This window comes from Poecilia mexicana, unplaced genomic scaffold (assembly GCF_051168715.1).
Source record: "Poecilia mexicana isolate PSO_F unplaced genomic scaffold, ASM5116871v1 scaffold_19, whole genome shotgun sequence".
NCBI lineage: Eukaryota > Metazoa > Chordata > Actinopteri > Cyprinodontiformes > Poeciliidae > Poecilia > Poecilia mexicana.
In genome coordinates, this window is record NW_028263388.1 from 4,721,947 (window position 1) to 4,748,511 (window position 26,565).

General features: G+C 39.6%; 1 protein-coding gene across 2 annotated transcripts in view; it reads right to left on the reverse strand.

The window, feature by feature from the left end:
- The window catches only part of mpp2b (MAGUK p55 scaffold protein 2b), a 56,813-nt gene that overhangs the window by 8,584 nt on the left and 21,664 nt on the right, over positions 1-26,565 (reverse strand). For both annotated transcript variants that reach the window (XM_014996257.2, XM_014996256.2), the window contains 4 exons: positions 14,132-14,232; positions 3,525-3,677; positions 3,260-3,415; positions 1,975-2,202 (listed from right to left, as the gene is read on the reverse strand). In XM_014996257.2, coding sequence (XP_014851743.1) covers positions 1,975-2,202; positions 3,260-3,415; positions 3,525-3,677; positions 14,132-14,232 — 638 coding nt within the window. The remainder of the gene's footprint in view (positions 1-1,974; positions 2,203-3,259; positions 3,416-3,524; positions 3,678-14,131; positions 14,233-26,565) is intronic.

Here is a 26,565-nt window from a genome sequence, read left to right on the forward strand (position 1 = left end):
GTCAACAATTACAAAACAAGCAATAAACATTACATTATTTTGTCAAATGCCATAATCAAATTCATCAATAGACATCAAATATGTTGATCCAGTTATTACTAATGAAAGCAGCTCTATACAGGTGGGTTTTCAGCCTTGATTTAAAGGAACTCAGTGTTTCGGCTGGTTTGCAGTTTTCTGGAAGTTTGTTCCAGATTTGTGGTGCATAGAAGATGAACGCTGCTTCTCTGTAAAAATAAACCAAAGTGAAACTGAATTGAAATAACAAGAAAAAACAGAAGGAGAAATGGAGAAATAAAGGGAAAGACAAAATCAGTATCCATGGCAACCATCTCCTCCCCCTGCACTTGACGCAATTTCTTTTAGTCCTTTTACTGAACTGATGCAAGAAAATAAAACCCCCAGCAGCTCTCTCTCTACATAAAGGTTCTCTACATAAAGGCTCTTCGATCACAACGAGTGAACAGAAGGTTAGCACACTGACCCTGGTTAGCGAGAAGAGAGAACCTATGGTGGAAATGTGCTGATGAGCGTCAGAAAGCAGTGAGAACAGTATTTCAGAGGATCACTGGATCACTTCCTGCTGACAGGTTTATAGCTTCCTGCCGGGCTGAGTGGTGGCCTCCATTTTTAACAGGTTCTTTAACGGCCTCCCCAGCTCTGGTTCGTTTCGTTTCTATGATCTATGTCATTTCTACGGGCAGGCAGCAGCTCCAAGAGCTGCATGACTTCTAGGAACTCTGGCCAAAGGGTTGTAGCGTGAAAAAAAAAATCAGAGCTGAAATAATCAGAGGCTCTGGTGGGCAGAACACAGTGAATAAGACTTTAAACACACATTAAGTTTAATTTTTGTTTTTGTGAGTCTTTACAGCTTTCTGAAATGTGATTTCTAGTTTCCTACCTGACGATTTTCAAATGTAGAATTAATAGAATTAATATTAATAGCAATGTTGTCCACTGTATGTTGTTTTATATAAAACCCCAAGAGTTTTCTTATCTGTGCTTTTCAGTCTTTTTTGTGTGTGTATGTGGTTTCTGGAACTGACGGTTTGACGGGACACACCACTCTACTCCTGAGCGTCCTGTCTTTGAAGAACCTTTACAAGCCATCACAGGTATCTGCATCAGTAAGATGCAGGCTCCACCAATTTAACCTTTTCTGAAGATTATGGTTAGTAATTAGAAAACACACTTCACACACAACTTTTTTCATTGTACAATTGCTAAATAATTTATGCTGAGGAAACTACAATTGTTTGCAGTAGTTTATGCAATATCATTTAGAAAGTAATGTTCTTCCATCCACCTATTTTCTATACATACTTTTGACTGCAGGGAACCTGGGCTTGTGTCAACAGTCAATGGGTAAAATCGCTGGTGGACCCCGAAAGTGTCGGTTGTTCAACACACAGACACACACTCACATCCAAGGGCAAGTCAGACTATTTAACTAAGTGAAATCAGATTACTCAGTGGAAATCAATAGATTACCTGGAGAACATTCAGATCCAAAAAGGCAGAGTTTTGGATTCAAGTCCCTCTTCCTCTGAAACAACAAACTGACAACTGTCCCACTGTGCAGTCAGTCAATTAAAAAGACCTCAGTGCTCTTTGTATTGACCTCATCTTTCCATTCTCTTTGTAAAACATCAGCATGTATGATCACTTCACTCATATGGGGTCACAGTTTGACCAGTTCCACAACTAGAGGATGAATGTAACAAACTGTTATTTCTAGGTGTTTCTTGAAATTAAAAAAGCAGATTAAAGAGAAAAATACACAATAAACTAAACTACATTAACATTTATTGTACTTTCTCAACTCAGCATAGAAGGTTCCAGACAGCATAGCGGGTGCCAGGAAGGGCTGGAAGCGGGCGCCGCTTACTGATGGAAATGTCAGCATCCTTTTAAGCAAATGAGAACATTTCTAAACTCTATTAGCCAGAGTGTTCCTCTCTTTAAGGGCCTGACCTGTCTGGGTGTGTGTGGCTCCTGGTAGCTGGGCAGGATCTTCAGCACCACGCTGCCACTCGCCTCCTTAAGCATCTCCTGGAGCACCTTGGGGTCATTGCCCACCTCCTTGCCGTTGACCTCCTTGATAATGTCGCCCACGTGCAGCAGGCCTTGCTGGTCAATCATGCCGCCGTGAAGAATTCTGGCAATCACCAGTTCACCATTCTCCACTCGGAAGGTCACTCCCTGTTAGGGAACGATCACACATCACCCGTGGCAACCTCAAAGCTGAACACCTTTGTAATAGCAGAAAAGCTTGAAGAGGCAGTGCTATGTAAAAATTTACTTTTATAGCTTGACATCATGTTATAATTCTATTCCCTCATCAAAAACATAACTGGAGTGTTGCCTTGATGTTTTTATGCGTGTTGGAGAAATGCTTTAATCTCCAGCGGCAACCACTCAGCTGTGTAAAACACCTGGTTGGACTTAGCTCCGCCTTCGAGACACAGCTCCTCCTCTGAGCTGCAGTTTCTGAGCTTCTGCTTCACAGAGCAGCTCTCCCCGTGACTCCAACAATCCTTTAGACTAGCCAGCAGCAATTAGCAAACACCTGGTGGAACTGCACATCAGCTGAGCTTAATATACAAGCTACTCTAAATACTAGACAGGCCTTCTCATTGTCTTTTTTTAAATAATTTGTTAAAACTTACTTGTATAATACGGTTTTTAATATCTGAATTTCTATTGTATTTGACATTTACATTTCTATTTCTATGTGTTTTAGTTTGATTTGGTGTCATTTATCAAGTGGTTTTAACAGATTTTTTGAAGTTCTTTGCAAATCAAATATTATTTATTATCATTAGTTCACAATCTAACGCTAGTAAAAACGTTGTTAAAGGGTTAATAGAGGACCCACGTTGTGATGACTTCCTGGAGGCAGAGTTTCAGAAAAAGCTACTGCTCTTTTTAAGCTTCTGCTTAAAAAGAGCAGGAGTTTACTCTGATTATCTTTGTCTGGAAGTAAATGCATTTATGATCCAAAAAAGCTCTAGCAAAAGACACCTGGAAGGGTTAAACAGTATTTAGGCGACTCAGCTCCTGGCAAAGTTCATGTACTTGTTTTCGTTAAGTCAGCTCCATGCCAGTAAATCCCAGCCCTCCCTCCTGTGCTGCCAGTCTAAATAAATCTGAATTTGTTCTCCCTTTAAGCATCTTATTAGCAGATCTCATTAGACTGAGTGCATGAGCTTCATCAGGATTTCCTGTATATCATCTCACTGCATCTGTGTGTTCCTACCAAGTGTTCTCCAGACACCTTCCTGATGCCCACCATCCGGACTGCGTCTGGCGGAACAGGCTGGTTGTTGAGGGCCGCGTCCATGAAGGAGCAGGGGCTGGGCGGGGGGGTCTCATAGTTTTTGGATGCCACAGAATCGTGGGTCTCCAGGAGGGACTGTGGACAGAACCATAAACATTCACAACAGACAGTGACATGCTGCTGAGATAAACCAGTCAAAGTATGTTTAGGAAATACTAAAAGCTCAAAGCAAACTTGTCCAGACCTGGAAGTGAGGCTCCTTCAGGATGCGGACGAGCTCTTCGGCCGCCTGGCTCCTGTGTGCGAGTGGACCGAGCTCTTTGAGGATGTCCTGGACCAGCTCCACGTTGTTCTCACTCACAGCTTCCAGTTTGGGCTCCTCAAAGCGCTCGTGGGCCTTGGTTACAGAAAACACTCATGTTCATCACTCTGCCTCCAACCAAAGCCTCATCTCTCTGTCTAAATGACATTGTACATTTTTCCAACAGGTAGTGCATAATTGTGAGGCAGAATGAAAATGATACATGGTTTTCAACTATTTTTACAAATAAAATTAAAATTGGTATTTTTTGTTCCATTTCCTTTGTGTAACCCATCAAGAGCAACTAAAGTTCAGAAGACACTTAAAGTTGCATACAGTTAATCTGTGAAGATATTGATCTCTTCCAGCTCCTTTCTGAGCTGCTATTGCTATTTGAAGAAATGCACCATTCCCTATCAAAATCAACCAATCAGAGCCAGAGGGAGGGCTTACTACTGTCAATCGATGCTGCTCAATGTGCTAATGGCAGATAAACAACTCACTGTTTCAGGAAAACGATTTATCCATCGTCATTGATGCTAACTAGCATTAGCATTCACGTGGTGAACCAGGTGTAGTGTAATGAGGCTGAGCATGAGAGTGATTGACCTCCTGGCAGGAGGAGGGTCTGATTGGTTGTTTCTGAGTGGACTAGTAGTACTGGGAGGTCTGGAAGAAGACTGGAAGCTGGATTTTCTCACAGATTGTCTTATACTGTCACAACATAATGATAATTTTAACAAACATGTAAACAAACTTATTTTTTTTAAATAAAAGTTACTGCAGCTTTAACTAGAGAACTAGAGAACCCTTTTCCACTGGCTTCAACACACCAGCTCCACTCTACCCGGCTCGCTTTGCAAGTCTTTCCACCAGCAGGTTTTCGAGGCTGGTCACTGATTTTTCGGTCCCGCTTTGGAGCAGGGCCAGCTGGGCTGATTGCAAACTCATTGCAACACGGAAGTGATGCAAGTGGTGGAACAATGAGATGCCAGCTTTTCTTTGCATCAATATTCAGGCACAGCTTGATGGAGCAAAGAGGAATGAGTCATTTTTGTCAATCCAGCAGTTCCACAGATGAAATCAAGAAAACTACAGACAACCGTGAGCATCCTCTTTATGAACAGAATGTTTGCAGTCAGAGGCTTCTTCAGATTTGCTGTATCACATCCTGCTGCAGGAGAACCTTCATGCCCACAATCATCAACCCCTGTCAAAACTCTTCAAAGAAAATTGTTTGACATGCAGCAAGATTGATTTTCCCTCAGAGATTGGTAAAGTATTTTCAATTTTAAATTTTGACCTTTGTCATCAATCTGAGCTGTTTAAAAAAAAAAAAAACTAAATCAGAAAACATATTCATAAAAATAACCATAATGTGCTGCCAACTCAATATAGGTGTCCAGAAAAATATCACAAAGGACTGTTTGGAATGCAGCATTTGTTGACTAATATATTCAAAGTGTCATGAATTCTGCATGCTAATAAGTTACTCAGGCTATTGGATGGAATCTCAATGCAGTAATGCCCACACTTGACTTTGATGATAGAGTCCAACACACTGAAGGTCACAGAGTGTTGGAAACCAAAATGAAACGGACAAGAGAGGAAAATGCAGATGCATCACAGCCAACATGATGATTGCAATATTTACTAGTAATATCACCATTCAAAGACTTTCTAATGCGGTGCACTCGTAAAGCTGCAACTTTTATTAATTAATTTTTTATATATATATTTATATTTGTTGAATATGTACGGTATGAGATATCTGTGAAAAAAAATCAAGCTCTGCCTTATCTCAGTGCAAAGTAGTCGCAACCAATCACAGCCAGGAGGCGGGTCTTAGTGCTGTCAATCATTCTCCATATGGTGCCACTCATCGTTGCTGTTGGGAATGCTAAGGATAGTCTTAGAGCATCTCTTAGAGCATCTCTTAGAGCAGCACATCATCGGTTAGCATAGGCACACTGATGATGGCGGATAACCAGTTTTCGTGCAGCAGTAAATTGTTTCTCCACCATTAGTACCCTGATCAGTGAGTACATGAGGTTGATTGATAGCGCTAAGCCCCTCCTCCTGGCTCTGACTGGTTGTTTTTGGTCAGAAGTGTTGCATTTTTTCAGACAGCAATAGTTGCTCAGGTAGGATGTCGAGGAGATCGGTCTTTTCACAGATTATCTGTCCCATAAACTGTCACGACATGCTGACAGTTTTAATAAATACGTAAAAAAAAACTGTTTTTAAAATAAATATTACATACTACAGCTTTTATTTTAACCTAAAAAAACATACAAATGTGCCCCTATGGGGGAAAACTGTGGATAAAAACTGGATTCATGGATAACTGCCCACTGTGAGGGTTAAAATTGGTTTTCTCATCCTTAATAACCATTTAGCTTTTATCTGTTAGCATATAATACACTAAAACTTTAAGTTGTATAGACCATAGTATGCAAAATGAAATGAAAATCCAGATATTATTTAAACTCAATTTGAACTCAATTATTCCAGGGGACACAGGAAAAAAATTTCTACACCAAAACTCCTAGGGGTCAGCAGGTTGAAAGGTCTTATTTAGTCCTGATAACCTCTTCCAACAACCTGTCATAATAAATACAATGGTCTGTTTCACATTTTCAATCCATAGTTTTCATTTTCCCTCTTTCTTTTCAACATACAACTTGCATCTTAGTGTACGTGCCAGATAGCTAACAAGTGCCCAGAATGCAATGCAGTATGACATTTGGGGTATTCCCTATTGGCAGCTGCATGTAAAGCTGTGTGCTTGAGAATCCCAGTTGTCAGGCAGTTCCACGGAGGATTGGTCCAGTGGGACTGACCGCGGTTCTAGCAGAAACCATGTTTATTTGCTGGGGAGAAGGGGAAGAAGCCCTGCAGCGAGACAGGAAGGAAGCAATACCCACAAGTATGCTGACTCTTCCACATGTCTCCATGTCAAATTAATCATGGAAACATGCAATGTTCCCTTCAGCAGAGATCTGTGTAATAATTACAGAAATATCAGAAACACTTTTTCAGGTTTTCTGATTGTGTGTGTGTTTTTGTGGAGCTTAGAGGAGTCTGCTTCTGATTGGTTGACAAACTCCTGCCTGACTAGTTAATGAGCTAATCTCACATTCACCCTTTTTTTTCTTTTATTGTTTCAACTGTCCAATTCAATTAAGTTTATATTGCACCAATTCACAACAAATTATGTCTGGAGACACTTTTTTCCCCCAACATTATCTTTATTGGTTTTACAACAATGCTTTCAATAATATACAGGACATAAGTGTGCTCTCATATCGAAGGAAAAGTCAAGGGTAGTTAAATGATTGTCCAGCGTCAGTCAGGGCATTATGAGATCTCTTAGAGCAGCACTTATTACATACAGAGTGTATGAGAAAAGAAAATCAACTCCCCTAATACGTCTGGAGGCACTTTACAAAAAAAAATAATTTAAATTAAATCACACACACATTCCAATTGTTCCTATTTATCAAATAGTATAGTAAGCTCAAATAATTGTTGAAATTACTAATTACTGCTGCTGGCTAGTTTGAAGGAGCTCAGAGGAGGAGCACAGCTGAATGGTTGCCATGGGAGATTAAAGGATTTCTCAAACATGCATCCAAAAATCAAGGCAACACTCCAGGTATGGTTTGAGGAGGGAATAACATTATAACATGCTGCAAAGCTCAAAAGTTATTTTTACATAATACTGCCCCTTTAAGTGTAATTGTCAAATGGCGCTTTGACTAAAGTCCGAGAGGTTGGAGTCCTTGTCAAACAGTTGTCAAACGGCATTTTGACTAAAGTCCGAAAAACCTAGAGGTTGGAGTCCTTGTCAAACGGTGTTTTTGACTAAATTCCCAGCAGGTTAGAGTCCCAGTTAAACAACGTTTAACTGAAGTCCTAAAAGGGGCGCGCGCTTTAATGTTTTATCTTTTTTAATCTTTTATTTTTTTTCAAAATCTCTTTCTCTTTCTCACTGTTTATTCAATGTCACATGCTGTTTTTATTTTAATTATGTAAAGCACTTTCAAATGCCTTGCTGCTGAAATGTGCTATACAAATAAAGTTTGATTGATTGATTGATTGTTTTGAGTATTTGTTCCAAATGTTAATTAGCTACAAAACTGATAAGTGCATGAACAGCAACACATTCTAAGTTGGTTTTAATTTCATTACATATTACCTTATAAATGTTGTGCCCTGCCTCTTTGTTGCTTGGATACCGTACAATGTCAATAAAGTTGCTAAGCAAAAGGATGAACAGATCAGTTTTTCCAGATGAAATCTGCCCTGATGCTGCAAGGTGAGCTGACCCTCCATACAGTTTGTCTAACAGAACTATTCTAACCCATTAAAAATTGTGAGGTTGAGTTGTTTGCACTTTGTTTGGTAATTACAAGCACCAGTGGCTAACACCATCATGCTGCATCCTTGCACACCTGCACCTATGTTATGACTCGGCATCCGTGTGACGGCGCCTTATTTGCCTTTCGTTGCATCAACTGAGCTTGTGAAAATGTTTATGGATCTGGCACAGGGGGTCAAGGGAAATAATATTCTTGGAAAGTCTTTTCACATCCTTCAGTAAGGCTGCATCAGCAGATGAATTTTTTATAAGACGGGCTCATCAATACATCGAGCACGCAGTCAAACATATGGACGAACACAGCGGTCGCGCTTTTACACGACAACAGGACATTAACAGTTTTCTGCAGGGGGATGATCTAAACAGTGAAAGAGAAAATCTAAAGAAGACAGGAATTGAGGGGGGGGGGGGGGGGATTGAAAATGTAAGAGAGCAAAAAAGGCTTTGTTTTTGGGAATACCAGAAGAGCACTGCCTGGAAATCCCCCCAGAGAGTCCATGCTCTGATCCGAGCTGCTTTTGGACAGCTGAATGATGCTGCAAAGGTTTATACTCTTGGCTCCATGTAAGTCTGAGAATTAGTCCACAAAGCAATGCATCAGGGCGGCAAACCTCTACGTAACAGAAAGTTGGTGCAGTCTAGGAAGGATAAATGTGCTTACCGTTACTAATGACTGTAGGGTGAACAAAGAATGTTAAAAATAGCTTTTGGAATACGTTAACTTCCTTCATGCTGGCAGTACTCAATGCTGTGATTCTTCCTCTTCTGGCTGTCCTGGTGAAGAGTCCACATTTTTAAGAGGGCATGAAAGACTGTGCTTTTGGCAAGACATGGTAGAGAAAGACTTTGACAAGCGAAGGGGAAAAAAACACGAGGCGTAGTGGGAAGAAGCTCTGACAACACTGTCTTCCTCCACTAAGCTCTTCTCCTTTCACTTCAAAAAGTTATAGCCTGAGACGTCACTGTTCCTCTATGTAACATGGAGAACTAGTTGAGACCGATTTTATGTTAAGGACTAATAATAAAATGAAACTTAAATGTTCATTCTATATTTTTTACTTTGTATTAAAATCCAAATAAACAGTTAAATATAATAGATTATGGGGAGCTAATGGAGACCAAATTAAATAGATAAATAAATACATGACTTAAATGTTTAAATAATTTATTTAACAATTAAATTATTAAATATGTCATTAAATCATTAAGATGCACACATGTTATAGCAGATAATTAATCAAATGTGATAATATTTATTTAATTTAATTTCATGGCTCTCGTTCCTGTTCTTCACCAGTAAATAATTTTATCTGTCAAACTCCCCTATCAAAGTCTAGCGGTGGGGTTCTGGGTGGGGATAGCAATGATTTGATGATTTCTTGTACTCCAATACATTAGCCTATTTTTTTTACAAATCATGGCAGCCCTGATTTAATTTTGTCCCTTCCTTAATAGATATAACAGCAACTGTACTCTATATATTTCTGTAGCAGTAGGAATAGTTGTAGCTTTTCTGCTAAAGCAATGCAAACTTCATTTATTATATACATTTAAATTTTTCTATCAATCCCATATTATCACAGACCCACGGTCTTTTTACTCAACATTTTACTATTAGAATCTTACATTAGCCCATGTCTGCACTGAATATTCCACCACTATGGACAAGTAGAGGTCACAACAAAACACAGTGTCTTTCTTTCCAAGAGTGGGCGTTTCTCCCAAAAATGGGTGGAGTTTGATACAAAACAAGCAAAAGAAGTAATTTATAAAATCGGAAAATAGACATTCTACAAAAAGTATGAACCACACGCTGTAGCTTGTGTCCGCTTAGCTAATAAGCAAACTAAATAATGAACACAGCTGAATATCTAAACAAACATTTACTTACAACAGTTTTGCTAATAACATCACATTTGTTTTTCGATTTTTTAATTCTCTAAATATGCCATTATAGCAGAACTGCTTGGTCTACTTTAAACAGATCAGATTTGGAGCAGATGTGAAAGCTTATAGGAGCTCTGGTGGAGATCAGGCAGCAGAACTCTGTGTGTTTATGTGAGTATGCATATATTGATTTATATATTTAACTGGACTTGTATGTGTGCTTGAACTCCTCTGTTCATTGATTTTTAGCAAATAGTTTCAGACACTAAAGTATCCTAATGAGTAATGAGTAATTTTGCTAATGCAAAAAGCAAAAGAAAGGAAAACCATTCTACCCTGGAATCAATTTTCCAGTTCATACAGACACACATAACAACACACACTCCAACAGCAGGTTTAGATTAACTAATTAACCTAACCTGCTTGTTTTCAGACTGTGGGAGGAAAGTGAATTACCAGGAGAAAACCCACGGATGCAAGGAGAGAACATACAAACTCCACACAAAAAAGTCTTCACAGCCTAGATTTCAACTGGAGCCAGATGTGTGTATTATCTTGTTATAATTCAGCAGTTTTCCTCATCATGTCTGTTAGATTCATACTGTTTGCCAAAACAACACAGTGTCTGCAAGCAAGAGATCAGAGAAAACTAGACAGAGCATATATGCGTATTCTGTTAGCATACTGGTTCCTTCATCTATGCAAAGTTTGAGCTTGAAATGTTAAATTCTTCAACATGCTTTAAAAAAGACATTTCCAACTGCAGAGAAAGCTCCAAAAATGCCTTGACTTCTTGTTTCAAAATCATACCGATCCACAGTCATTCCAACTATCTGCACCTACAAATCTACCTGTAGAAAATTACATACTATCCAGACTCAATTTTCAAGATATTTATGTCATTTTTAGGCACTATAGATCATTGAGTAAACAACATACGCCTGGCGGTTTTTCACCAGAGATCTCAAACCAAAATGCTGAAGCCAAATTAATATCCAGCTTTGTGGTAAAGAGCTATTTCAGGGAGCTGTGTTTTTTGGCAAGCGGGTAAATTTAGAAAAATCTGGAGAGGATTATCTTTGATTAACAGCAGATGCTTTAAATCATGGTCTTTGGGTTTGGGGTTAATAAAGTCTTCCTACATAAAAGATTTTGAGGAGAAAACCTCGATAAGGTTACTGCTCTTACTTTCCATCCACCCTTACACCAGGTGGAAATAAAAGAGCAGACATGAATTTAAGACTATGACAACAAAATGAAGCCAGGACAGGGAAATGGAAATGTGATTGCAATTGATGAGCTAAAGACGGTTACAGCAAGATGACATTTGAATTTCAAATTTGGATGTGAAATGTTTCACCTCGGCAGCAACTTTTTCACATTTTGTTTTACAACAAAGTAACTTCAAGCGTGTTTTATCGGGATTTTATGTGTCAGGCTGACAGAATGATGCATTGTTTTCTTGTCTTTTTTTGTTTTTAGAAGTTAAAGACTTAAAAGTTTCATGCACTTTTTATTCAGCTTTACTTTGTGACATCCTCAGAGGTTTCTTGGAGAAGTCTGGAGAGCAAACAGGATTGAGCGGACCAAAAGAACACAGCAGACCGGTCAGTGGATCATAGTTGTTGTCTGCAACTTTGGCCATTATGAAAGAATGACAAGAAGAATGCCATTATTGAAAAAAAAAAGCCATAAGAGGTCATGCTTTCAGGTCACCACGAACCATGGAGGGGACGCAGAGAATAAGGTTCTCTGGTCAGATGGGATCAAAACTAAAACATGCTAAATTCTAAGTCAAACGGAAAACTTGTACTGGACATCCCCTTAAACACATCATCCCCCACAGTGAAACACAGTGGCAGCTTCATAATTTAGGAATATGTTTCTTCAGCAGGGAAAGGGAAGCTGGTGACACGTAGTGTAAGGACAGTTGGAGATAAATACAAAACAATATTGGAAGAAAGCTTGTTTCCTTTCAGTCAGTATATTAAAAGTATACCTACCTGAAGATGGCCTTTTAACTAGAATGTTAAGACAAATCTTAATGTGGCAACTCATGAGATCCTCCCAGAAGGATATGTGTGTGTGTGTGTGTGTGTGTGTGTGTGTGTGTGTGTGTGTGTGTGTGTGTGTGTGTGTGTGTGTGTGTGTGTGTGCGCGCGCTCGTTTGTTTGTAATACCTTGTGGGGACGATTTTCCTGACATACTACGTTGTGGGGACCAATTGCTCCTTGTGGGGACCGGAGCCTGGTCCCCACAAGGGGAAACCCTGTTTTTGGGTCAGGGGTCAGATTTAGGGCTAAGGTATGAATTGAGTTTTGGTTAGGGTTAGGGTTAGGTATGTGATGGTTAGGGTTAGGAAAAGGGTAAAGGTAAGGTTTAGGCTGTAGAAATGAATGGAAGTCAATGGAAAGTCCACACAAAGATAGCAACACAAACGTGTGTGTGTGTGTGTGTGTGTGTGTGTGTGTGTGTGTGTGTGTGTGTGTGTGTGTGTGTGTGCATGCGTGATTGTTTGTCCTGTGTGTCTCTGTGTTGCCCTGCGATGGGCTGGCGACCTGTCCAGGGTGACTCCGCCTCTCGCCTGTTGACCACTGCACCCCACCTAACCCCAGCAGGGATAAAGGTGTAAGAAAATGGATGGATGGACGAGTCATCCCAGGACTTCCCATTTTTTGAAGCTTAGTGTCAGAGCAGGAATATTACTCTTTTCGTAAGTTTTCCTTTTTGATTTATTACAAATCGTCCATCTCTGCTTGCAACGTAGGCGTGGAAAGGGCAGTCTCCCGTTTCATATTGTGGTACAGTTCATGGCAGGTGTTTAGTGCAAAAGGCCATTGTGCAGAAGAGCGCCTCCGCCTTGGGACCTGATTATGGTTCTGCAGCCGCAGTGTGACACGCCTTTTGAGCCTCTGGAGTCTGTTAATATAAATGTATTTCTTACAAGACTGTGTTTCTTCTGGCTCTGTGTTCTGCAAGACACATAGGAAGTAGCCAGGCGCTGCCTGTTCAGAGGTTCTGTACCCGTTTTGGCCTCAAAAGCAACATTACGCCCTAATGCAGCATGCACCCCTACGTGTTATCATATAGAAGCCTTTCATTCAACAGCACCACTCTCTTTTGAAGCTCTTTCTTCTCCAGCTATTCAAGTGCTTTGTGAACACACTATAGGGGGAAACCTGATCTAAGCAGAGTCTCTCTCACTGACTCATGGAGGCCATTTTCCTTGCATATGCCAATAAAGGTTTGGACATGCCTGATGACATCCATGCGTACTTCTCCAGGATTGTAGCTATGGGCTTTGCTTCTTGTATTTCAGTGGAGGATCCATGTTCTGCAGCCAACTGGGCTTTACCTAGCACATTTGTTAAATTTGTCTCTGTGAATATGACAACAAGTGACGTCAGTCCTTGGCTGTTAGCTCAGCCAAAGCATACAGGAACATAAATGTGTGTGAAACAAATTTTGAAAACAATCATTTCCCTCCATTTCAAAATTAAGTCTTGCTTTGTAATGGTCCATCATGTAAAATGTCAAATAATTTTAGCTAGGGCTCAGGAAATTAATGCATCAATTTTGATTAATTAATTACATAGATTTTAAGATGTTCAAATTTTTAACAAATTAATCAATTTTTACCCTTTTTCATACAAGAGTCCCAAGTTGGAACCTCGGTACAATGTTTCTGGTATCCCCATAAATCTGATGTGCAAGCAACATACGCTAACAACAGTGATGGATGACAAAGCCGAACTCTTGGCCAACTGAGGCTTAATTTTTGCTTCAAAAAAACGATCTGATTGGACGCTAGAGAAACCTTTTTTTGTGTGCAGGTTATGCAGGTTTTATTGAAGCTATGAAATAGCACAGATGTCCCCAACACTAATGTCAGCATCCACAGTCCACAGATCTAAAGAAGTTCCCTGAATGATGTGGAGGTACTGACACACTGGGAAGCTGAGTGGACATTTTGAACTAATCTGATGGCTGAATAATCTAAACAACAGATGGAAAGCAACAAATGTATTTGCTGTTGAGCTACTTATTCAAAAATTTAGCAGGAAAATGGTTTTTGAATTGAAAATGTATTTAGATTAAAATGCAACTAATTCATTTCAGACCATGAAATGATCTCAGTTATCTAGTTCCACCACTAGTTTTAACATAAACAAGCAGAATGCAAAGGGTGTGAATAATTGTCCAAGAACCAGAGATGCAGAGAATCCAATGATTTATTCATCAATGTATGTGTACTAATAAAGTCCAGGGGATTACTCACCACCGGGCTCTCCATGATGCCTTTGAGGAAGATGAGATCCAGGTCATTAGCCGTCGTTGAACTGGTGCTGTCACTCAACGTGTCCAGAGCCTGATGCATGGCTATAAAGCAAAGAAAAAAGAGACAATAAAAACAATTTCATTTAACAGCTTTAGCTCCCCCCGACAGTCAGGTGTGAAAAATGGAGGGACAAGCTTGCCTGAAAGAGAGAATAGAAGAAGGAGAGAGACAGAGAGAGAGAGAACATTTCTAGTAGTGGGACATGTACAGACTGAACGATGGATGGGGTGAGAACGAAGGACAGGGAGGCAGGATGGGAACTGCCTCACTTCCTTTCCCAAGCAATTTTATCCCTGTCAGTCATTCTGCTCATAAGTCTGTCAGACGAGACAGTATCTTTCTCCCACAACTCCCAACTTCCTACGCACATGTTCTTACATCCACACACTTACACAAACACACATACGCACGCACGCACACACACACACACACACACACACACACACACACACACACACACACACACACACACACACACACACACACACCATTATAGCAACACAGCTGCTAAGGTTGCTGACAGAACAAACATTTTGACATTTGTCAGTTTCCAGACGTCCCTTAATCCCCACCGTACATTTCAGGAAGTTGGATAAAACGACATGGTAATATCTCATATGTGTTTGCTATTTAATTGTAACATCCTCTTTCTGCCTCTGCGATGAGGCTGACTTAAGGACATGTATGCATGAACCTCTCCCTCAAAGATACAAAATCAAACTGAACTCATTACTCAGAGGGACAACCAATCAATGGGCACAAACAAGATGATGTCAACAACTCGATGAGGGTCAGTTACAGTTTGATGCCGCTCTCCAGACTCAGAATATGACTCATTAAGGTACCTGACATCACTACTGCTGGGGAATTAATCAAAGCAGACCTGACAGTAGGACACGTAGGTGTTTTTATTAATAGGGGCCATTTGTCTAAAAGAATTTACATAACAGACCGTGGATTCTTTGTTGTCGACGTTAAAAATACAGCAGCGGTTCTTAATGTTTGTGACAGAAACAGACAGAAAGAGGTGAAACAATTAAATTATGGTTCTTATCTACTTGAAGAGCTGTAGGTTGTAGGTAGCGGATCCATAACAGCAACCAGATGGAAATTTGGAGAATCAGAGGGAATGTTAAGCAAATCACTCCTCAGAGGAACTCAGTTAGAAAGATAAAAGGGACTGAAGTGGATAATAGAGAACATGGAGACTGGTAAAAATTCTGAATCCCAGAATGCACTGCATTAACTCATTTAAATGGGTCAATGATTTTGTTCACTCTACAGAGAACATTTTAAAAATTTGAGGGTTAAAGAGCAAATCAGCATCAATCACTAAGGTAAACAGTGGAGTAGGCTTAAAACACATTACAGTGGAATATCATCTGCATAAAAGTGATAAGAAATGTAATTAACAAAAATGAACAAAGCCAGCTAAAGGGAGCATGTTACAGCCAAAAATAATGGGCCCAGAACGCATCCCTGTGGAACCCCACAGGTTAGAGCAGTAATCTCACAGGTAAACTTGTTTACAGAAACAAAAAAAGTCTTCCATGATAAATACAAAGGAAACCAAAGTAGCTTAAAACCAGAGATACTAGCTAAAACCCTCAGACTATTCAGTAACATTCAGTAGTTACAGGAATCAAAGGCTGCACTGAGATCAGGTATGATTATTATTGAACTGTTCCCTGCCTCACAAGACTTTAAAAGATAAATGTAAACCTTCAGAGGAGCTAATTTAGTGGAGTTCAGTTTCTGAAAGTCAGACTGAAAATGGTTCAGATCCGTAGCTTAGTAGAAATCTGAAAATTAGAAATTACATTAGAAATGTTGTAGTTTCTACAGCATTTTATAATAACTTACCAAAAAAGAGCAATTTTGACATCAACCAATAATTAGCACTAAAGACGGAATCACAATTGTCTCCTTTAGTAGTGGTTTTACATCAGCATGTTTAAAATAGAATGGAAAGTAACCTTGTCTCAGTGAGCTGTTAATGATTGACAACAATGAAGGACTTAGTGAGACTCCCAGACAAGACGGAGTGAGGCGACATCTAGAAGGAGCACGACGAGGGTTTCATTTTACCAATAAGTGTAGCCAAGTCAATTAATATGAAAGCTAGACTGAGGAGGGACCTCAACAACTGCCAAGAAAAAACCGAGCCGTTAAGGGCAGACGGGTATTATACGTCAATGTCAAACTAATTCATCATATCTGGAGCTAGACATGAACTTGTTTAGGCAAAGAGCAGGGAGTAAAACCCACCCTACAGCCGAGTATGACTGGGGTCCATTCACTATTTAGAAAGATTATTAAGAATAAAGACTGACCTATAATAGCTTATTAAGAACTTCTGCTTGAATTAAGCACACTGTGCAACAAAGTAAGCATAACCATGCACCTTAAAACTTCCCTAAAGGTCTAAATATCAAATTGAAACTTTTTGTTCTTTTACAGAACCTTTCTCTTTAACATTCAGGTGGAAGACTTCATCTTGTATCAAGTTGTGAAAGGAACCCTCTTATTCATAAAGAGGCTGAGCAGCATGAGTCGAAAGTATTTATCTTTCTCCTGCTCATGTGCCTTATCAGCCCCCCCAAGGCCGCTTTTCTTAACAACATACTCAGGGTTTTTTTTCCATCCATTTTGCCTTTACAGGTGTGCTGAAAGTAATTTTTCACTTGGCTGGATCTAAATTGCTTATACCGCTCGCAGGAATTTGATACTATATGAGGAGTTTCGTTCAGCAGGTGGAGGGATTAAGCACGCACAAAGGCGACCCAGGTGTGTGGGCAGAATGTACCTACATGAGCGTCAGGAGTTCCGCAAAACTGTGAACATTTAAGGAGATCTTACCATGAGTTTTAAGACACTAGAACAAGAAGTCAGCAGTAAGTTATTTGTGTAAAACTCAAATCCTTTCAATATGGTGTTTAAAATAAAGATCACAAGAACAAGAATCCCTTCAGCAAGGCCTAACAACAGGAAACCCAAATGAAGCTACTTCAGTCAGTGAAAGGCTCGCCTGAGTGCCTCTTCATCCCAAAGGGAGGGTTACAATTAAACTCAAAGTGACGGAGACGGTGGAACAACCTGGCCCGTTAGCGTTTGTAGTTAGATCACAGCAAGGAACACAAACCTCTCAGCCGACACTTAGTGAAGGTTGCTAAGGAGCGGCGGTTAGATAAACAGAGAGGAGATGCTCAGAGGAGCCAGGGGGGCGGGGACATGGAGGAAGGGATGTGGGAGAAGTGGCTGTGTTGTTGTTCCTCCATGTCCGATCCTCAGGGGGGTATTAGACATAGCAGAGCGCAGCCTGCAGCTGGCCCTCTCCGCTCCCCATCATTGGGCCGACGCAACATCCTGCTCTACTGAACTTCTAATAAACAAGTTGGTTTAAAGTGCAAAGAAATCCTCTAAAAAAATGATAGTTTGTTCAGAAGTGACGTCTAAAATATGTCTAAATTTGACCAAAAAAGGAGTATCAACTTCTTACTCCTCAAAAACAAAACTGAAGTAATTATCTTTGGACTCAAAGAGGAACGATCAAGTCAGCAAGCAGCTTCACTAGATGTGTTTCTGTTGACTGCATAATTACACAATTTGAGAGTTTGAAAATAAATTTGCTTAATGGAAATACGTCCATTTCCAAAAAATTGTTTTTTGATATAATGGTTTTGGCACTAGGACGAGGTGGTTTTCAAATTTGGTTTATTTTGCAAGACAGCAGTGGAACCACTTTTTCACATCACGCGAGTCACATGACCAACAACCCAATGTTGCAACTGCCACAAACCACCAAGAAGAAAATGACAGGAAGTGGAAGGAGGATGATGACACAGCAAGTTTTTTAATGACTTCTTGCTTGAAAAACTTATTCACGTATGATTTTAACTGCATTTCTTAGTTAATGGAAACACCGCAATTGTAGAATTATGTTTTTTCAATATTAGTGGAATAGTGATAAAGTTTTGTACACATCTGAAATGGAAGCACACCTAGTTATTACAGCTAGAAACTAGTGATAAGACCAGAAATCTGGCTGTAGTAATCGACTCAGGTCTGAACTTTTAGAGTTGCATAAAGACAGTTACAAAGTCAGCCTTCCATCACCTGAAGAACATTTCCTTCACTTAACTTGACTAGTTGCCAGTTTACAACATCAAGGTTTTAAAATTAAGTAGACAAAGACCAAAGCCAACAGGGCCCCTCAAATCCTCCCATCTGCAACTTTTAGATGTCCTGGTCCAACCTGAATCATATGACATCGGCCCTCGGGACCTGGATTTGAAAACCCCTGATCTAGAGTTCTAAACATTATGCTCACAACATTCTGAGAGATGGAGGGTTTTCCAGCAGGATCCAAAGATGTTTTGACCTTCAAAATATTTATTATTTTCTACTAAGAGATTCAGTCATGAATCATTCATTATCTAATATTTTGCAGCCTCCCTTTACTCAAAACACAGTGGGAAGGATGTTCAGGGTCAGCTGAAAGGCCTGACAGTAACTTCAAAACTCTTCTAATTTAAAAGTCTGCAAATCTAACCTTTGAGGGAGATAAAACATTTTATGGTTTTTGGGACGGTTCAAATTTCTGATAAAAAAAAAAACAGGTGCGAATTATATTTATTTTTAGCCTGAAAATGAAAACTTTCCCCAACGTTGGAGGCAGAAACTATATTTTTAGGATCAAGATGATTTGTGAAGGACTTTAAAGCAAACTTCCTCTTAATATGAAGTGCCCCAAAACAAATGTCTTAACCTTTAAAAGACAGGAGTGTTTGATTCTTAGTGGAAACATTTAGTACCCAGAATTTATAACTGATCAGTAAATGGGGGAGGAGGGACAACAAAAAGGTTTCTGATTTGCATATAAGTGAGAATTTATCAATGTGACATTTAATTTTACTTTCTCATTCACAACTGGATAAAATACTCTAGTTAAAAATGTCAGCTTCAGGCAGTGAAAACACATTACTGAAGTTGATTTTTTTTCCCCTGAAATACTCCCTGCTGATGTTACTGCACTCTTAGCTCACTGACGCGCTATTAAACTGTCAGTTGAGTATATTGAGTTTATCCTTGGGGGGAGAAAAAAAAAAGTGCCTGAAAACAGACACCTCTTCAACGCATTATTAAACCCTTCAAACTCGCTCCTTCGGTCCTCAGCTCTACAGCAAATTATAATTGCTATAACTCCCTTAAGGAGCAAAAGATGAAATCTTCAAAGTGTTCAGACTGCATACAGATATAAACGACGGACCCGGATCAGTTTGGTGATACAGGTAACGGGGGTTACAGTTTGTTCCGCTGTGGCATGTTCCAGACTTATTAAGTTCTGACTGTGGAATATGATGACTTTTTATTCCACAGGAAAGGGGATTTTTTTCCCCCGACCTGATGCATCTGCAGAGCATAACCTGCCCTCTTTATGAATTCAGAGGACAATGTTCCTCTGGCGTATAGAGGACTCAGAATGCACGGAATGAAATGGATCCTGTTCTGTTGTGTGTGAGTAATGTCAAATCTTCTTGCAGCTCGTCCACATGAGTTAGGAGGCTGCTGTTTGAAGTGTGTGTGGGCTTGTGTAGTGTGCAGCACACGGTGCTTCACTGGCCCGGTCTGTGTGTTTGAGAGCTACTTGTACAGGCTTGACTTTTAAGCTCATCTGCTCAGCATGAACAAGGCCAACCAAAGCTTTTTGAAAACTAAAATGTTCATTCAATTACCTGCATTTATTTTTAGACAGACGCAGCATTAAGGTGTGCTGAAAACGTATCCATGTCGATTTTTATCACATGACAACCAGCGATGTATTTCACTGGGATTTTATGAGAGAATGCAACAGTGGTGGGAAAATTCTACGTTTTTAAGGAGCAGTATTATGTGTTTTCAAGCCACATAGTGCCACTTTATAAGCATAATCAAGTAGCTATGTTAACTTCAGGTGTTATAAAAAGGCACATTATATATATATGACTTAGAAGAAGTCTTACTTTGTAATTTAACGCCTTGAAATTGTGTCTCTGTCTCTTTAAGAAGCTCGTGCTCTTTCTGAGACTCCGCCTTCAGGAAGTCAACACAACATGGCTCCTCTATTAACCCTTTTTTACCAGCTTTCCATTAAGAAGCCATTACGGAGACATAGAAAACTCTTCTTTAAATTAAACTGGTAGAAAAACTAACACCTCACATCAACCCCAACAGTGGCTACACACCTTTGTTCTAGTAATATGAGATCAAATGTGAAACTGTACAGTGGTGCAGTTGGTAGAGCTGTTGCCTTGCAGCAAGAAGGGTCTGGGTTCGATTTCCAGCCCGGGTCTTTCTGCATGGAGTTTGCATGTTCTCCCTGTGCATGTCTGGGTTCTCTGGCTTCCTCCCACAGCCCAACAACATGACAGTTAGGTTAATTGGTCTCTCTAAATTCTCCCTAGATGTGAATGTGTGTGCATGGTTGTTTGTCCTGTCTGTTTCTGTGTTGCTATGCGACCCTGCCTCTTGCTTGGAACGTTAGCTGGAGATATGCACCAGTAACCTTCCCCACACCAATAAGAGAAAGAAAGTGGATGGATATGAAACTTTTGGCCTAAATACCAAAGCTAACACTGCACACATCACCTTGAGCACATCATGCCTCCTATGAACCACAGTGGTGTCAGATAATGGGGATGGAGCTGCAGTAAGAGGTGCAAATTATTTCAGACTGTGGTGGAGATTCACCTTCCAGCAGGACAATAAACCTTGAATTAACAGAAAGAGCATGTTCTAATTTCCAGATCTTTATTTGTAGAACAAAAAGAATATTAAACTTATCCTTTTTTTTCCAATTCACAATTATGCTCTTTATTGTGTTGGGTTATCACATAAATCCACATCCACACTGCCAACAATGTGATCTTGACTTCCTTTCAGTGAGTCTTGAATAACCAGTCGGTAGGAAAAAGTGACATTTTGGTTTATGCCTGAACCTCAGTTCTAAGGTTTGGTCCATGGCATGATGCAGAATGCCAAGAGGCTCCAAGGGACAACCCATTTATAACCATTAAAATTCCTTTTTTTCATAGTTTGGTCATTTTTGACCTTCTAAATCTGCAGCATGTATAACCATACACACATTCCTTTCCTGGTGGAAAAATTTTCATAGGTCAGGACGACTGTGGCATGAAAATAAAGGTGGGTTCATTGCTGCCTGTCATGAGGTGGGGGTGTTGGTGGTGAGGAGAGACGCTGAGACCCAGGTATGGTGAAGATGATGAATTTAATGGTGAAAATAAAGCTCAACAGTCCATACAGGCAGCACGGCAGAGACTAGCTCACAGCTAAGTACCGGTAGCAACTGATTCACAGGACTAGACACGAGAGCTGACACTTCCAGGACTTAACAGTTCTACTGGCGAGTGACGGAAACAAACACAAACCAGGACTTAACAGTTCTACTGGCGCGTGATTCAAAGCAAAGATGATGACGAACGACAACAAGGACCCGACAAGGAACATAGACAACAGGAGGGTTAAAATACACACGGGGTAATCAGGGGAATGAGACACACCTGGGGAGCAATCAACGGGGAGGACAGGACAGAGACTCACAGGAACACAGGACTGAACACAGAAAACTCAAAAATAAACATACAGAAACACAGAACATAACACTGCCTTTTGACATTAAAGTCTGTTTGCATCCAAAGAGCAACTCAAACCAATTTGCTTTCCAAGGAGAACACAAGGTGTTTTTCCCTCTGCTTGGATCTGCGGGGTGAGCACAAAGACAGTGGAAATATGGCATACAGTTATGCTCTACATCTCTGTCAGTAAAAACGCAGAAATATTAAAATTTAATTGATACGGTTTTTTAATCATACATATTTTCTTTTTTTTTTTACCATAGACTTTAATCTGTTTTTTAATCATTATTATAATATACAAGTTAAAACGACTTACTGAAGCAGATACTGCTACTAATATTTATAGCCTGATACTCATTTTCCCTGATAAGAAATTTGACCCAATTTTCTCCATTGTTTAATGTCTAATACAATATCCTTTGTTTCCAATGTGTTGAGGATTTTGATCTCTGTTGCAGGATTTTCTTAATTGACCACTACAGGGCTTCGGTCAGAAAGCACGCTGGTCATCAGGTGTTTAAAGAGGTTTACTGAAGAATTATGTCAACAGTGCAAATAAATTTAAGCAGTTTCTGAAAATACAGAAATAATAAATAAAGGTTCAAAATTACTATTGCAAAAAATGTAAATATAACAGTTCACGAGTAAGTAAAAAATGATGCAAAACTTGGCATCAATCTAGCTCTAACTGATCAAAGCTCAAAAACTAGCGGTTAAATGCTAAACAGTTTTAATAAAAATCAGCCACATTAAGAACAAAACACATTAACAAAACTATAGAAATATACCAGCAGCTAAACAACTCTGTCAGCAGAGATAATTAGCATCCACCTATTCATGTCACATGACTAATACCACTACTCACATCATCAATAATTGTTGGTCTCAACAGTAAACAGAAAACAGACCAGCTGATGAACATCAAGAAGAAGAAAATAAACGGAACAAACTTCCTTCACAATAAAAGGAAGCACTTCAAAATAAAAGCATAGACATGAGACATCAAACTGCTTGAAGAATTTATAACATAATGCATATGCATTTATGGGAGAATTAGATATGAACATTTGGCAAAACTGACCCAATAATCTTGTTCATTTGTTCAACCAAAGCCCTGAGGTTTGAGGTAAAGTTGAAGTTGTGATATTTTACACATGAATTATCCAGGCAATGGCAGAAGCAAAAAGCTTTTCACGTTTAGTCCCGCAGCCAACTTAAACTTTTTGGTATCTGGCGAGATTTGCATTTCCATTAAAGTCACCTCTGGAGACGTGACTTGGCTCATATGTTGACATTTGGCAGTCTAATCACACCTCATCTGTGTGGCAGTAGAAATGCAGGTTAAGGACTGCCAAGTTTATCTGCTGAAGTGGCTGGTATGAGGCAGCCACTTCATAATGGCTTCAGTGAAAGCCATTATGACTTTGACTCTGGAAACACACGGATCCGATATTAATATCTGTATCGGTTCCGATATTGAAAATAATTCTAGATCAGGTATTGATGACAGATCTAGGGCAGATCTATTCAGTCTAATTCTTTGTGCCTTGAGCAACATCATGCTTTATTTATTTTACATTTTGTTTAGAATCATTAAATGAACCATTTGAAAGAAGGTTGGGTGCAGTTTACTTTTACATGTTTGGCCAGCCATGTTTGAAAAACCTGCTGTTTTAGTCCATTTTTATTATAATTTATTCTTCATTGACTGTTCTATTCCTAATTTGTAATTCGATACATGTATGTTTGTGTTTAAAAAATGTCAATTCTGCACAGTTTTTCTGTATCGGATCGGTATCTGCCGGTACTAAAACTGATATCAGTATCAGTATAGGAAGTGAAAACAGTGGATCGGTGCGTCCCTGTATGACTCTACATACGTTTTCCATCCAGCTATGAATGAAAGATTTCAATTAGATCATTGAAGCACCTTATCAGACACTCTGAGCCAGAACCAAATTGAATTGTCCTTTTCTGTTGAGACCCCAACAATTATTTTAGACAGTCTAATCCTACCAACACAGTGCACTCAACGATCCATCAACTTCTGCTTGGACGCTGCTTCACTCGCCTTCAAAGGGTTTCTCTTACAGCGTGAGGCTTTTGGGAGCAGAAAGGCAGAGCAGGATGTGAAGTTTGGGAGTTTGACACTTTCAGGCTTCTCTGATCCGAACACTTGTGCATTTGAATGATCCCCGTCTTTACTCACTGTGAATGTGCAATGCAACAAAGGTCTGCTCTACACCGTCTCCAACCAAAAGGAGCACACACACACACACACACACACACACACACACACACGCACACACACACACACACACACACACACATGCACTCACCCTGAACTGGTAGACAGACTGCTTTGACAGAAAATGTGATTCATCATGGCTGTCACCGCAGTCCTGTCAGGCTACATTAGAGAGCAGAGGATACGTTGCAACGCCATGCATTATGTGACACACAGTGGGCTTGGCAAGTGATGTGATGAAGCTTGTAGCCTTGTCTCATTGAACATGACACCATAAACTAGTTGTTTTTTGTTTCTAATCCCCTCAGCTGGCGTCCTGAGGTATTTGCATGCATGAATCGACAGAGACGGGGCCAAAGCAATGGCGTTTAAAAAAAAAATACTGTTGCAAGAAATGCAATATTATTTATTATTGATGAAATCCATTAATTATTTATGAAAGTATGGGGGTTCCCATGGTGGAAAAGCAAACATTATCCAGCCATTATTATTCAGTACAACAAACACAGAATTATCTCTAACAGAATCTGCCATGTTGTTTGTTTTGTTCTCCATGCTTTACTTCTATAAAGAGCTTCTTATCTCACTAGCTTTGTTTCCATTTCAAATGTGGTCTTTGTTGATATTCTGCTAATGTCGATAAAACAATTTTGGCAATTGCAGTGTTTCCATTAAATAGGAAATGAAATTATAATCACACGTGAATACGTTTGTTCACGTCATACCTCTTTAAAAATCATGGCAGACGGATGTAAACAGTTACATGCTTCTAGTCATCTTTTTGTCATTTCCATCAGTAGTAACATCCAACTTCTGATCACATGACTGTGATGAAAGAGTGTTCCCACTGCAAAATACATCGATTTTGATACAATTAAAAAACCACCTCATCTGAGCATGAAAACGTTTTAGAAAGAGACAGGATTTTTCAAAATCTCTGTTTCCATTAAGCAAATAGATTTTTGTAATTTTATGGCTAATGGAAACACAGCTATTGATTTTCCACTAGATAATTAGGCATGAATAATATTCTCTAATTGTAAGGTCCGCCGACGTCCTTCTCTCTACATAACTCTTCCAGTTCAACAGATGAAACTGCAGCATTCCCAAACCAGCATTCCCACGCTCAGCTATGATATCATAATCATAACTGCATAGTCGCTGCAGTTGGTTTGGATCGAGGCTGGTCTGCGTTCACATCAGAAGCGAACTACCACTATTTTTGGATCTGCACTCAACAGATTTTAAACTATGTGAAGGGTGTTGAGTTTTAAAAACTAACATTGTTCTACATTTAGTTTCAAAGCTGTTCCTTTTTCTTAAAATCCTTTTGATATCAGAAGAAGTGCAGTCAGTTTTCTCCAGATGTATGAATCATAGAGTCTTCCAGGATTGCACCCTCCCAAGCATGTTGCTGCAAGTTCAAGTCTATGTATCAAAATCCAGTTTTAAAAATAGCTGCAAGCTCCGGCCATGTGGCGACCCCTGGCCCATAGCATTGTTGAAAATTCAACATGAATGACTCATACTGTGTTTGGTGCAATTTGGACTTTCTATATGCAAGTTCTACAGTTTTGAATGTTTTGGCGTGTAGGTGTAGGCACGCCCCTAGACATGCACAAAAACTCAAGATTTTGATCACTTTAATCCCCCATCCCTTTTCCCTGAGTAATGACCAAAGATGAAGCCAATGGCTCGATGTCCATAGGATGAGTTTGTTAAAGTTCAAGGTGAGTACATGTGAAAACTTGCAAAAAGTGACCTTTTGATCCTGTACATTTTAGGACATACAACCAAGAGATGTTTTTTCTTCATTTGGGAGAAATCTATGTAGCAATTGCAGATCTGTACAAAGTATGATTTGGCCTGTCTCAATTTAGGGGTCACCGTAGAGATGTTTGGCCACGCCCACTTTTGCTTCCATTAAAGGGGCAGTATTATGTGTTTTCCAGCAAAACAGTGTCTCTTTAAGTCACTACATTACCTTCAGTTGTTATAAAAATGCTTTGTATATCAAACATGACTTAATTTATTTATTTTTTTTACTTAATGCCTTAAGTAATGCACAGATCCACAAGATGCTTGCTAATTGCTGCTGGCTAGTCTGCCTAGGGAGGACTGAGCTGTGAGGCAGAAACTTGGACGCTTGGAAATTGCAGCTTTGTCCTTGAAGGCGGGTCTAGGTTCGCCCAGGCATTTTGCACATCTGAATGGTTGCCACGGGAGATTAAAGTATTTCTCCAACATGCATGAAAGAATCAAAGCAACACTCCAGGTATGTTTCTGATGAGGTAATAACATAATAACATGATGTAAATCTCAAAAAAGTTAATTTCTACATAACACTGCCTCTTTAAATATCTGTTATAGTTAGCACCATTCTAGCTGTAGTAATTCATGTTTTGTACTTTGTATTGGCTGCAGTTGGAATAATTCAGTTCAAAATAAAACCAGATAGATCATGTTCTACAGTTTTTACAGTTTAATGCATT